This window comes from Betta splendens, chromosome 17, assembly GCF_900634795.4.
Source record: "Betta splendens chromosome 17, fBetSpl5.4, whole genome shotgun sequence".
Taxonomy (NCBI): domain Eukaryota; kingdom Metazoa; phylum Chordata; class Actinopteri; order Anabantiformes; family Osphronemidae; genus Betta; species Betta splendens.
Genome location: NC_040897.2, coordinates 9,522,920 through 9,536,620, shown reverse-complemented (window position 1 = coordinate 9,536,620; position 13,701 = coordinate 9,522,920). Strand labels below are relative to the sequence as shown.

The 13,701-nt window shown below is 50.8% G+C and overlaps 1 protein-coding gene across 9 annotated transcripts in view; it reads left to right on the top strand.

Annotated features, from left to right (window-relative positions):
- clcn2a (chloride channel, voltage-sensitive 2a) overlaps positions 1-13,701 on the top strand; it is a 26,583-nt gene extending 12,882 nt beyond the window's left edge. For 4 of the 9 annotated variants that reach the window (XM_029132294.2, XM_029132288.3, XM_029132292.3 and 1 more), the window contains exons 3-25: positions 1,811-1,942; positions 2,312-2,440; positions 2,818-2,951; positions 3,272-3,352; positions 4,534-4,557; positions 5,004-5,082; positions 5,590-5,715; positions 5,812-5,896; positions 6,175-6,276; positions 6,585-6,687; positions 6,926-7,081; positions 7,161-7,230; positions 7,324-7,434; positions 7,512-7,725; positions 7,819-7,952; positions 8,252-8,496; positions 8,836-8,947; positions 9,033-9,079; positions 10,177-10,245; positions 10,710-10,748; positions 10,816-10,920; positions 11,046-11,132; positions 11,215-13,701. In XM_029132294.2, coding sequence (XP_028988127.1) covers positions 1,811-1,942; positions 2,312-2,440; positions 2,818-2,951; positions 3,272-3,352; positions 4,534-4,557; positions 5,004-5,082; positions 5,590-5,715; positions 5,812-5,896; positions 6,175-6,276; positions 6,585-6,687; positions 6,926-7,081; positions 7,161-7,230; positions 7,324-7,434; positions 7,512-7,725; positions 7,819-7,952; positions 8,252-8,496; positions 8,836-8,947; positions 9,033-9,079; positions 10,177-10,245; positions 10,710-10,748; positions 10,816-10,920; positions 11,046-11,132; positions 11,215-11,718 — 2,888 coding nt within the window. In that variant the 3' untranslated portion in view covers positions 11,719-13,701. Of the gene's footprint in view, positions 1-1,810; positions 1,943-2,311; positions 2,441-2,817; positions 2,952-3,271; positions 3,353-4,533; positions 4,558-5,003; positions 5,083-5,589; positions 5,716-5,811; positions 5,897-6,174; positions 6,277-6,584; positions 6,688-6,925; positions 7,082-7,160; positions 7,231-7,323; positions 7,435-7,511; positions 7,726-7,818; positions 7,953-8,251; positions 8,497-8,835; positions 8,948-9,032; positions 9,080-10,176; positions 10,246-10,709; positions 10,749-10,815; positions 10,921-11,045; positions 11,133-11,214 lie in introns of those variants that run through there. The other 5 variants (XM_029132291.3, XM_029132293.3, XM_029132290.3 and 2 more) reach the window with 5 other exon arrangements.

Sequence of the window (13,701 nt, the reverse complement as noted above, 5' to 3'; positions counted from 1 at the left end):
CCTCGTGACTGGTGATCTGATTAAAGCTTGATAGATTGCACTACAGGTGAAGGCTACACTACACGCGGCCGGCCCGTAATAGAAGCCATTTAAAACAATCAGGCTCAGATCAGGAGCCAGTCGCTGTGATTTGTGCTCTGGCGGATGGAGGGGCGTTCGTATTTTTAGGTCCGGCTCCGCTGTTGTCCTGTTAGGTAACGTGTGAGGAGAGCACCTTTTTGGATTGGGTGGAGGTGGGAGTTTTAGTGTTTTCCTCTCCTATCTGTGTGGGAACATCGGCGCTGCGGGTGATGGATTAGGAGTGTGCGCCTGGGTTCAGATCAGTAGCTGGCGCCGCAGCGTTCGAACATGACGGCCTACGCACGCAGCTGAAGTCTCTGTTTGGTCCTGATGCGGAGCTGAAGAGCCTCCGTTTAGTCCGACTCACGGACGTTCGAGCTGATGTTGCACCCGTTTGTGTCTACCGCTAATCGCACGTGATTCTGCTGCATTTATAATAAAATCCTCCGCCCTGATTTAAGGCGGGTCTAGTAGAGGTGCGTCCCTGCTGCTGGGTGGGATTTTTATTATGGGATCAAAAGAAGACATCTGTGGACGCCAGTGAGGCTGCGGATGTGAGCGCGAGCCAAGATGCACACGGAAGCATGCGGCTCCGCAGGTGCCAAGTAGAATATCTGTGTTTTGTGTGTGTGTGTGTGTGCATGAGAGAGAGAGAGTGACTTGGATGTCATCCAACTCCTCACATGCGGACGTCCACTGAACTGTGAAATAAAAAATGCAGATCTGGGTAAAAACAATAAAAACACAGGTTCACCTTTTAATGGGTTCATATTTGTTTTGTCATGTGACGTGTGCGGCCGCATGTGCCTGATCTCCGTTGGCCCCTTGCCATCCAGCAGGTGGCCTGGCTCATGGGCATCTAGCCCTGCTATGCACACAGTTGTGCTCACCCCCCCCCCGACCTGATTCTGGCACCGGATCGGCTGCTGCCATGTCTGACTTTCTCTTTCTTATACTTATAAATTATAGTACACACAGCATATCCACTCATTTGATCAGCTGTGGGAAAGGAAACATACCTTTATGACATGTGTCTTGTGACATTTTTGAGCCTTTCTTTCATGAAGACTTCAGTAACACTTCCACCTGAAAGACAGAAAGTCTGGCAGCGTGTATAAATATCAATAAATGTCATCAACCGAACCGCGTGTTAGAGTGGTTTCAACTCCTTAAAGAATTAAACTAAACGATTTCTGAGCAGGACAGTTAAGAAACAAATTTCAATCACAGCTTATTTCTAGGAAGCCGTGGATGTGGACATGTTGCCGGGCACATTTTTAGCCTCCCTGGAGACGGGCACATCTATGAACGCTCTGGATTTTGAAGTGAATTCCAGGCTTTGGCAGTGTCCGCAGACGAGAGAGAGGAAACGAGTCCAGCGATGCTTCTTTTAGACGACCCAGCGCAGAGTTATGGATTGTAACGTAATGGTGGAATTTATAACGGTGACCCAGCTTTGTTTTTGACTCCGTATTCTCGCTCGCCTCATAACGGCCTTTTTTCAATGTATTCCACTTCCACCGCTCTCTCTCGACTTATGAGTACACGGCGTCTCCCACTCGTCTCGTCGTGTTTATACAGTTCTCTATTCACACACACATCTCATCACTCAGCTGGTTTAGAGAAACGTCAATAATTTTATTGCTCCCTGCGTGAAATATGCTTTGACTCCCTGGTATTCACTCCCGTCTCCTCCTCTGACAGCCGCCTTTCACGTGCTCAGGTTTCTCCTCTGTCTCTGTGTCTTCAGTGTGTGCTTCCCGCTGCCAGAAGTTCCTGATCTCGCGGGTCGGGGAGGACTGGATCTTCCTCATCCTTCTGGGGCTGCTCATGGCTCTGGTCAGCTGGGTGATGGACTACGCCATCGCCTTCTGCCAAGAAGGTAGGAAAGAGTCAGAACCTATCACTTCCAATACTTCCAATAGCCTCAAATCTGAGGACACAGGAAGTAGAACCCAATTCACCTATAGTTTCTATTGAGCCGACATTTGTTATGGTTAGTCACCACATTGTGACTCTATACTGTCTGTTATAAAACAAAGTAATTTGCTAAATGATGAAGGAGGACGAGCACGCATGAGCAGAGATGTAGAAGGTGAAGGAGGCAACAAACAGCAGAGCTGCTCCCACCAGATAAACCTCCGTAGACGGAGGACGTGCCTGTTAAATGGTGCAGTTCTGTGCTTCATTAATACGGAGATGAAGGTCTGTGTGTGTGTGTGTGTGTGTGTGTGTGCGTGTGTGTGTGCAGCACAGAAGTGGATGTACGGCGGGCTGGACAGCAACATGCTCCTGCAGTACATCGCCTGGGTCACGTACCCCGTGGTGCTCATCACATTCTCGGCGGGATTCACGCAGATCCTGTCGCCTCAGGCCGTGGGTAAGACGCCCGCGCGCGGACAAGTCACGCATTAGACATATGTATTCAGACGTCGTCATCCGAATGTTGACAATATTCAATTCGAATAATGCACCATACGTGCTTCAAGGACAAGTGGTCAGGTTTGACGGAAGCCCATAAAACAAAGCTGTGATGAGACATGCATACAGAAAATACAGAAAACTATATGAATATGAATGGTCTGACCCCCCCCCCCCCCCCCCCCCCCCCCCCCCCCCCCCTCCCCCCATCACTTATTTCACCCGTCCCTCATTATTTATTCCTCTCATCCATCTCTCTGTAATTGCATTCTTTCAACCCATCCCTCCTCGCCGCTCCATCACCCCACCTGGCACCTCCCGTCCTGTCGTTTCCAGGTTCAGGGATTCCTGAGATGAAGACGATTCTCAGGGGGGTGGTCCTGAAGGAGTACCTGACGTTTAAGACCTTCGTGGCTAAAGTCATCGGTCTCACCTGCGCCCTGGGGAGTGGGATGCCTCTGGGGAAGGAGGTACAGGGTTGCCCTCACTCTCTCCCCTCACACAGCTGCACACGCTATATTGCTCGGCAGCTTCCCGTTGGGAGGAGATAATAATCTTCTAGTCTCGTTAGAGGCATATTTGTGAAAATAAAAAGGTGATTTCCTGCCATTTGCTGCCGTGGGAAAGTTGTTTGAAATTGAATCTGAGCAGGGTTTAATTGTGCACTTGAGCGCAGGATGCTCCACTCGGCGATAAAATGTGCTTTGAGTCATATCCTGTCTACTTCCATCCTCACAGTATGTCTCTCTCTCTCTCTCTCTCTCTCTCTCTCTCTCTCTCTCTCTCTTAGGGACCCTTCGTTCATGTTGCCAGTCTGTGTGCAGCCCTGCTCAGCAAATTCATGGCTGCCGTGTTTGGGGGAATCTACATGGTGAGAAACGAAAACAGAACGGAGCAAAGAGATGCAGAAAGTGCCGTCACCTTGAAGACAATTGCTAATTATGTCTCGACTAAACGCCAAGAAACACTTTGAGATTTTCATTCAATTTCTTTTTGCTTCTACAAGTTTATTTGAAAAGTGCTTGGTTCCTCCGAGCATCTGTGAGAGGTTGCACAGTGCCTCCTCATATAATCTCACACTGACTGTACGATTCAGAGATCTGAGGGTCGCACCATCTGTTGTCGCTGGAGATAGATCTTTATGACTCTGTTTTCATGCTGCTCAATATGGCGCCTCCTTGATCATATTACACCGTGGATCAAACTCTGCATAAATGCGAAGCCTCGAATGCAATTTAACCCTTTGCAGTGGAAAAAAATAAAAGCTGCCTTTTTGTCCGGTCTGAATGTAACAGATCAGATTTTTACAGCCATTTAAATGGAGATTTCATTTTATGAACACAGTTATGACACACGACTCACACGGAAACTGCCCAGTAAAACCTGGACCAATGATGTGCTCCAGTGGAGCAGCTTGGGGTTGAGACGACCTCATTAGCCAGCCATAATCTGAGGACACTTCCTTGACCTTGAGATCAACACTGGCCTTCAAACCTTATGGCTAAAAAAAATCACTTCAGCTTGTTTAGAATCTCTGACTAATTCGGTTAGAAAATAAAAATGTATTGAGGTCTGAACACTTCCGATTGATGTGACTTAAACATTGTGACAAAAGACATTATGTAAATATAGTTCTTGCTGTATGTAGTAGATAGATCTAGATATAATAGAAGTGCAGTGAAGACACAAGTAAAGATGAAGATGTAGAAAGAAGAAAACTAGTGAACACAAACAACACTTTGACTTTATGCTGCTCTCCAGAACTCACCCTCACCTCCACTCATGTGAGACCTCAACCTGGACAATGCCCCTCAGACAGTCCGGGGGGTCAAAGATGTGATCGCAGCCGCCGTTCGTCTGGGAAAATGTTAACCGAGGAGTCGGTGCAATCGAGCCCGTGTTTGCTGACGCTCATTCGCTGCTTGTCTGATTCTGTGTGGTTTGGATAATGAGCTGGATGCGTTCCAGGCTGGAGGCTGGCGAGGAGGTATCACCCCCCCCCCCCCCCCACTCACACCTGTCTGTCTCTTGTTCCCACTTCTACCGCTAAAGGAAGAGCCCTTTGAGGGGAGCAAGGTACGAGCCGACCGCCTTCATCAGCATTAACAGTCCACGCTGTCCATCCCAGCGGCGCCCATAGATTGACGCCGTTCCATTTTTCCGCCTTGTGTTTGAGTGTGTTCAGTGAACCATCGCAGCGCGGCATCGATCCACGTTGCCGTCGCCGCAGCGCGAACGTGTCATTCCGTGATTCCATCTACTTTTTCAATTACGGCGTGCCCCACATCCCCACCGCTCATATATGGAGCCTCATATATGTGGCACCGCAGCAGCTTCACAGCACAACGCCTCTGCCTGCAGTTGTTTATTTGGTTATTCATGAGAAGCGCATCTGTTGTGTGCTGTGTGACTGTGGCGTCGTGCGTGGACACCTGTTGGGGTCGTGTGTGTGTGTGTGTGTGTGTGTGTGTGTGCGTGCGTGTGTGTGTGTGTGCGCGCGCACACGCGTGTCTATCTGACAGAACGAGTTAAGGAACACAGAGATGCTGTCGGCCGCCTGCGCGGTGGGTGTGGGCTGCTGCTTCGCTGCTCCTATCGGAGGTAAGACAACGCGTCTGATTGAATGATGTCTAATCGTGGATTTAATTAGATGAGTAAACTCGACCCCCACCCCACCCCCCCACCCCCTCCTTCCACCCCGGCAAGCCCCTTGACCTGTTAACGTCGCTGTCTGCTGGAATGCACTCACGTGATCGATTCTTCAGTCCGGATCAGATTTTTATAACAGAATCCCAAAAAAATTCCTCTCAAAATTTAATATAGGAGCAGTAATTACACGTAAAAATACTTGTCTCAGCATCAGGAAATCTAAGAACCAGTGGTGTTTACTGTGAGAATCTGCTGATGAAGACGGTAAACGCCCGTGGCCACAAGCAGAGCCTGTTATTGGCATGTGATTGACACGCTGCCTGATTGGCTCTGACCAGCTGGACCGGGACGCGCTGACACACACAACACCGCGTTACACGATCCCAGACTAAGAGTCTGTCAGAGACAAACCCTGTCAGGAGGTAAAACCCAAACTGTTGTCTCCTTGGTCTGAACCAGGCGTCCTGTTCAGCATCGAGGTCACGTCGACGTTTTTTGCGGTGAGGAACTACTGGAGAGGCTTCTTCGCAGCCACCTTCAGTGCCTTCATATTCCGGGTCCTGGCAGTGTGGAACCAAGAGGAGGGTGGGGGGCGAAACACAGCACGTTACATGTACTTAGTGCTGAATAATAATTACTTTAACGGGTGTTTCTTCTTCATTGGGCCTTTTTCCCCTGCAGAGACCATCACCGCTCTCTTTAAGACCCGCTTCCGCCTGGACTGCCCCTTCGACCTTCAGGAGCTGCCGGCCTTCGCCATCCTCGGGTGAGCTGCTGCACTGAACCTGCCGAGGAGCCGCCCTCCACACCCGCTCCCCTGTAGACAGGCTCAAGGTTGACTTGTTCTTGATGAACAGGGCAAGAAATTAACTTTTTACTCTGCCGATTGCCAATCGAGGCTGTATGTGGATCTCATCCGCCCCAAGCGTTTTCGACAAAGCGACGAGTTTGAACGTTGCTTAGATTTGATTCAAAGGAGCTAAAGTCCAAGCAGGTGGAGCTGCCGTTTGGTGTTTCAGGGTTCGGGCCTTTGTGCGTTTGCAGGATTGCCTGCGGTTTCGGCGGCGCTCTGTTCGTCTACCTGAACCGTCTGATCGTGGAGTGCATGAGGAAACAGAAGATCATCAACAAGTTCTTGCTGCGGAAGTAAGTATCTGATTGATGCGGCGTTTTTCCAAACCCACTCACACTTCATTGGACATTCCATCACTCTAAAGGAATAGTAGTTTAATATAACAATCTGAATTATAAACCCTTTTTTAAAGTTGATTTTATAAATTACTGCTTGTAGCAGCATTCAAGTAGCACTGATATATTTAGGTGAAGTCCTTGCATGAATTAGGTCACTTCTCACCCTCATCACAGGCAGCTATTCATAGCCGTTTCATCCACAGCAGCCGGAAAATGTGTGTCCGCGTACAGTTTGACAGGCACACCCATTAATGACCCTGCAGTCCCTCTCTCCCTGTCAGGCGTCTGGTGTATCCCGCGCTCGTCACCCTGCTGGTCTCCACGCTCACGTTCCCGCCGGGCTTCGGGCAGTTCATGGCCGGACAGGTGAGAAAGCGCTTTCACACTCCTGACAGTATGAAAGCGTGTCAGGTCAAATATGCTTCTTATGTTTGATAGTCCCAGCTGTTCCATAGCTCTGCACAGACCTCTAGCGCTAGCGGTTAAGGCTGCTCTTCATGGGATCTGGGCCCCAAGGGAGCGCCATCGGGGAAGAACCACCTTCTGTCTATGTCTATGTTTACGAGCAGCGTAATGATGTTGTGTTTGACGTGTCGGCCGTCAGCTGACGCAGCACGAGTCCCTGGTCGCCCTGTTCGACAACCGCACGTGGTGTCGCCAGGGCGTGGCCGAGGAGTTCGACTACATCAGCCACCACCACGGCTGGAAGCACCCCCAGGTCAACGTCTTCATCACGCTCGTCCTCTTCATCGTCATGAAGGTGATCCCGCCGGGCGCCGGAGGCACGTTGGCGGGTTGGCGTCTGGGCGTTTTAATCACCGTGTCTCCGTTTGTCTCAGTTCTGGATGTCGGCGGTGGCCACCACCATGCCTGTTCCCTGCGGGGCCTTCATGCCCGTGTTCCTCATCGGCGAGTGCTCGTCATAGCTTTTGCTGGTTTCTCCTGCGGCGTGAAGCCACGAACCCGTCTTGAGTTTACTGGTCGCTGTGTCCGTATGAACAGGTGCCGCGTTCGGCCGACTGGTTGGAGAGATCATGGCGGCCATGTTCCCTGACGGCATCCATGCTGCCGGGAGCGTGTATCCCATAGTTCCCGGGGGCTATGCTGTCGTTGGTGGGTGTTTTCCTACGCTTTAAGGCCTCATCTCCTCATGTGTAACGTTACGAATGGCAAACTGGTCTCGTTCTCAGGGGCGGCAGCTCTGTCTGGAGCCGTCACGCACACCGTGTCCACGGCCGTCATCGTGTTCGAGCTGACGGGACAGATCTCCCACATCCTGCCCGTGATGATCGCGGTGATCCTGGCCAACGCCGTGGCCCAGGCGCTGCAGCCGTCCCTCTACGACTCCATCATCCGCATCAAGAAGCTTCCCTACCTGCCGGAGCTGGGCATGGGCCACCACGAGTGAGTCCCCGGCCGCGCTCCTGCTCCACTGCTGGCTTTCGGTCGGTTACTCTATTGTTTCTGACCGTCTCGGTTCGACTTTTCCCTCTCCAGGAAGTACAACATCCGCGTGGAGGACATCATGGTCAGGGATGTTCGCTACATCACTCTTAACTCTTGCTATCGGGACCTGCAGGAGATGCTGCTGACGGGCCAGCTGAAAACGCTGGCGCTGGTCGAGTCCAGAGGTAGGAGCGTCCAGTGAAATAAATGAATACAGGCTTGGTTGATTGTTGTTTTAAAACAGAAACACATGTAGGGAACAAATGAAACATGAATGAGCTAATTACCATTTTTAATGCAGGACCTTTTATTGCACGCGAGCTGGTTGATGCTTAAGCATTAAAAAACGAAAATGCCTTTAATCACTTCCTGCACCGTAAATAAAGAGGGTTAATTATGAGAAATTAAATAACAATAGACTCCTGTTGTAATGTAATGTAATGTGCAGCTTCACCCTGCGTCCTACCGCTCTCTCTCTCCTCAGACACCATGATCCTGCTGGGCTCCATCGAGCGCCTGCAGCTCCAGTCTCTCCTCGCTCTCCAGCTGGGCCACCAGCGGCGGCTGGACTACCTGCGCCAGCTGGTCCGCGACAACGCCACCCAGGACCACCTGTCCAACATGGCCGCCGACAGCGCCCCCGGCTCGCCCTGCGGCCACGCCCACGTCAACGCCTCGGCCAACTCCAACGCTCGCCAAGGGGTCCGCTTCCTGGTGAGCACCCAACAGGTGTGAGGCGTCCGGGGGCGCCAGGGCCGTGCTGGGGGCGAGGCTTTGCTTGGGTTGGGGCCGTAGCGCTAGGCTAACAGGAGCGGATGAGCATGTGTGACGCATGTGGCAGTAGGTAAAGGCGCAGGTGGAGGTTTTGGGGCAGCTCGCGTGGTAAGTGCCTACAAACCTGTGTTTATGTTTTTCTCACACTAACACGTGTCTTCTGTGTCTGTGTCGTCTGCGCTCTCACCTGCTCTGTCCCGTTTGTCCCCGTGCACGTGCTTCGTGCTCGTCCCCGTCTGCGTGCGTGCTCCCGCTCGTGTCTGGCTTCCTCTGTTTAATGTTCTCTCCACGTAGATCTCCACAGAGGAGTCGTCCTCCTTCAGCCCGGTGGTGTCCAACGTCCAGCTGCCCCTGAAATCGGCCCTGAAGACCGTGTCCGCCATCAGCGACGCGGAGACGCCGAACAGTACGTGCTCCTCGTGCAGCCGAACGCAGGTGTGCGATCGAAGTCCAGATCCTAATTTCCAGCTGTTTTGTCGTGTCCCTCCAAGGTTCTCAGACTCTCTCCTGTGCAGATCAGGACAAAGAGCTGCTGGAGGTGAGCACATGGGCCAGATATATAATATATAGATATACCGTATGCCTGGGAGTGAGTGTACTTAGAGAGTGCAGCATGTAGTATGTGTGTGTGTGTGTGTGTGTGTGTGTGTGTGTGTGTGTGTGTGTGTGTGTGTGTGTGTGTGTGTGTGCGCTCTCCGCCTCCTCCTCCTGCTGCTGCTGCTGACAGGCCTGGTCCACCCACAGCCAGCGGGGCTTTCCTCTGTGAGCTCATGCCTTTCTGTTTTATGAACTTCTGTGATTCATTTGCCCCCCCCCCCAAAAAACGCACAACACATTCACTGCCACTCAGGTGTTTTTGAACATCCTACACATCGGCATTGTTTTTAACCCAAGTGGTGTCAAAACCCCCGAGACGTCATCGATGGGGGGGCAGATGTTGACCGGTGGTCGTAGAAAACCCACAAATCCAGGACACTTCAGCTTAAGGGAATTCAGTTGTTATTATTCCCACGTGTGACATGTTCAACGGCCCCAAGGAAAAAACAGTTTGCTGTGTAATATGTTCAATTAGTGTAATTGTTTGCTTTTCTGTCCAATCCACCCACACTGAAAAGAGCAGGCTGTGCTATTAAGGCTAACAAGGATTCAGTTCTATAGCTCAGCTGCACAAGATGTGACAATTCCTATTAATGCAGTGTCCAGGGTGTTTTATTGCGCAGGTATCAGTGATGGTCATGGCTCCAGTACAGAACTAGGGCAAACTATACTGTCAAAGATAATTGTTCTTCTAACATGAGATGTTCAAGCCCAGATTCATTCATAAGTGGAAAACACATGAGCTGCAACACTGTTAGAAAAATGCTCAAATATGAGATGCTCAAATGCCTTCACCCTCCAGTGTTGTGTGAACCTTGGGACTCTCACACTGATTCTGTGCCCTCACCTCCATTTGTGCTGTAGTAATTATACCCTTTCAGCAACATCGCGCTCGCATCGCGGCGACTTCTCCCTGCAGAAGTCAGACCGGGAGCGGATGTTGCGCCGGCGCCGCTGTTCATGGGTGAAAACTGTCCGCATTCACTGATGCTGTGTTAACGTTGTGCTGTGTTGATGCCTTCTCTCCTCGCCTGGAAGAGCCCGGCTGGGCCGGCTCCTCCTGAAAAAAGAAAGGCCGGGCCCAAACGAGTGAGGATCTCCATGGCGGTAAGATTGTCTGCCGCCTAGAGACTGTTGCTTAGTAACCGTTGCCTTGCGACACGCACGTAGTGTGTGCTGGACCAAAATATTTGTGGTGCACCAGCGAAAGCGTCAAGAGTGGCTTTGCAGTGAGAGAGAGAGTATGAGAGAGAGAGAGAGAGAGAGAGAGAGAGAGAGAGAGAGGTTGGGTTTAAAGTGATTAAGGTTGAGTTGATCAATATTTCGTTGTTTAACCAGATGCTTCATTGGTGTTTGTTTTGTGTTTTAATGTGAGGAAGATGTTGAAGTCACTGGTTGTGACTTTGGTTTGCTGGTACTGAACCGTAAACCAGGGTTCATTCACAGGCAGACGTGTACAGTTCTGTGGCTGCATATTGTCTTTCCTGTGCTTCCCCACGCGCTGGTTGTCGCGCCGCCGCCTGTCGCGTTCACAGGACCGGCGCGCGTCTCACCCGTGCGTTGTCTTTCAGGACTCGGCGGAGGTGGAGGACTGCATGAGCCCGTCGGAGGTGAGACCCGCTCGATCAGACGGCGCGAGCGGCCGCTGCGCTGTGTCACGGCCTCCTCTCTTTATAGATTGCAGAGTGGGAGGAGCGGCAGCTCGACGAGCCGGTCGACTTCAAGAACTGCAAGATTGATCCCGCGCCATTTCAGCTGGTGGAGCAGACGTCGCTGCATAAGGTGAATTAGCGGCTCGATGCCAGACGCTGAGGTCAAACGCACAAAGCAAACACAGCCCTGAGCCAAAAAGCAGAGGACCCCCGCTCTAAAAGTCCAGGCCGTGATCCCTCTGTCCTCCTCCACAGACTCACACTATCTTCTCCCTGCTGGGCCTGGATCATGCCTACGTGACCAGCATGGGTCGTCTGGTGGGAGTGGTCTCTCTCAAAGAGGTGCGTGCGTGTGTGAGTTTGTTTACTGGGTGACTGTGTGATCGTACGCCCACCACCTCTCTCTCTCTCCTTGCTCGTCCAGCTGCGTAAGGCCATCGAGGGCTCGGTGACGGTGACTGGCGTGAAGGTTCGCCCCCCGCTGGCCAGTTTCCGCGACAGCGGCAACACCGCGAACGTGTCCGAGGTCACCGAGCTGCACAAGCTGTGCATCCGCCACCGGGGGCTGTCGTTGCCGCGGGAACCCAGCCCGCCCGACGTGGAGGACCAGCCCGAGCTCTCGTACAAAGAGATCCCGGTCAACTTCTCAGACCAGACCAGTTTGCAGTTTGAAACCAGCGAGATCACAAACCAGTCGTCGGAGTTGGTGCTCCAGGAGAGCCCCTCGTTCACCGAGGACCAATCAGAGTTTACTTTTGACTGCAGCCCCTCCCACACCGAGGAAACGGAGCTGGCCTGTGACTATGACCCCCCGACCCGTACCCCCGAGCCGGATGAAACTGAGCAGGAACAGGCCAGTCCCACTCTGAGCAAGGACCAATTAGGGCCTGAGGACGGGGGAAGCCCCGCCCACGGCGAGGATCAATGATCAGGCCGATACCGTCGCATCATGAATGTTGATGTTTCTTACATTTGTCGAGGTCACGCTCACCTCCGGGCCCAGCCTGGAAACCTGTGTTGAGCGGCTCCCGGTGACATTAAGTGTCCGAAGGTGAGCCGATATTAGTCTGATGGATAAAAGCGGTTTTATTCTGTTTGTTATTGGTGTCAACAAATCTTGTGAGAGAAAAGGAACACACAAAAAAGTCAGGCTTTTTCTCTGAGGCTTGATACAACATTAGCTGTTAGCATAACACACCAAACTCTCCGAAGCGACACGGCCAGGTTGCATTAGGGGTAATGTAGGCCACAATTTGATCGTTTGAATATAGTCAATGCTAAAAAGGGGATTTTTAAACCGTGGATGTGGATGGTTTTTACACTGTTGTGTCACCATGGGATTTTCAGTACCAGCATGCGTCGCATTTCACGAGCGGTGCCACGAGACACCGCTGTAAATGTAAATGGAACTTTGCTGCATTTGTTCTAGTGTACGGTCTCTTGACGTGTTAATTGGCTACAGAGAAAAGCACAGGTCTAGGCGTTGCATGGGATTTGTTGACCCTGAGAACCCTGAAGAATATCACCAGCTTTGTCTGACAAACGTGTGAGCGTGTGTGTTTGAAACCCTTTGACACCTGCAGATCCGGTCCAGACTCTTCATGCCAAACCAACATCCTGTAAACATGACGTTACACATTACACCAAGCACTACACTACAACAATAGGCAAATAACAGAGAGAGAGGATTAAAGGAACAGATAATGGAGATAAAAGCACAGGATATGGAAACGTCTTTAAATGAGCACATGATGGTATGAAATCAAACTACTACCTATTCACTGGAAGTGAACCAAGACACTACAGAGGGTCAGATTCAACATTTACCCTGTTGGTTATTTGTTGGCTGATATGCAATAAATTAACAGTAATAATGCAGTAAATGGTGAATCCATAGCAACAGTATCCTCACTAGTTTGTCCACAGCCTCTCATTTTCAGTCTTTTCTATTTTACTGCCAAATATTTGTCCATATCAACCCCCCCACCGTCTGTAAGCTATGATCCAGTCCCATCACGACAACGGCAGCTTCCGAGGGTCCACCTGGCTCCGTACGGGGCTCCAGACAACCAAGCACATTGTAATTACCATCATATGTTCCGCTGCACACGTAGCCTTGTTTGGCTTTAAGGGCCTCGCCGCCGGAGCCGCTCCTGTGTAAATTTGACTGTGCATCACGGTGTCGCATGCTAAGGGAACGCCGCCTGAGGCCCGAAAGGAGCGGGGAGACGCTGGCCGCTGTACAGAGCACATAAAGAAGCTCGCTCGCTCGCTCACACTCACGCCGGCTGCGGCCTGTTGATACTCACACTGTGGTGTTTAACCCAGTCTGGCCTCTGATGAGACGCTGACCAACGTAACTACTGTATGAAGCACAGAGATAAGCCACAAGCCTAAAAACTGTGTGTGTGTGTGTGTGTGTGTGTGTGTGTGTGTGTGTGTGTGTGTGTGTGTGAGTGAAAGAGAGAGAGAGAGAATGTCCTTGTTACAACCTTTGAATGGATGTAAGTAATTAAGCGTCATGCAACCACGTCTTACGTGATATCACCACAGACCAACTCAGGCTCATTGTTTCTGTAATCGTTCGTGCAACACTTTATTAATGTTCCTATGTTTGCATTTAGAATGTGAAGTAACGCTCACCGTGTAAGAAAACGTATAAGGATTTAAATGTAGAGAGTGTACAAGCTAATTTGCAGCGTATCTAGTTAAGCAATAAGCCTGTAGTATCTCCCTTTACATGGCACCGGCCTGTATATGATCTGTATATATGAAAATACACAGATGAGATCGTCCGCTTTGTACATAGGAGAATTATGCATTTGAAATCCAGCAGCCATTATTATTTTTCAGAAGTTGTTTTTGTACATGAGTGAATGATTAAACTGAAAAGACAAAAGCACCTTTAAAA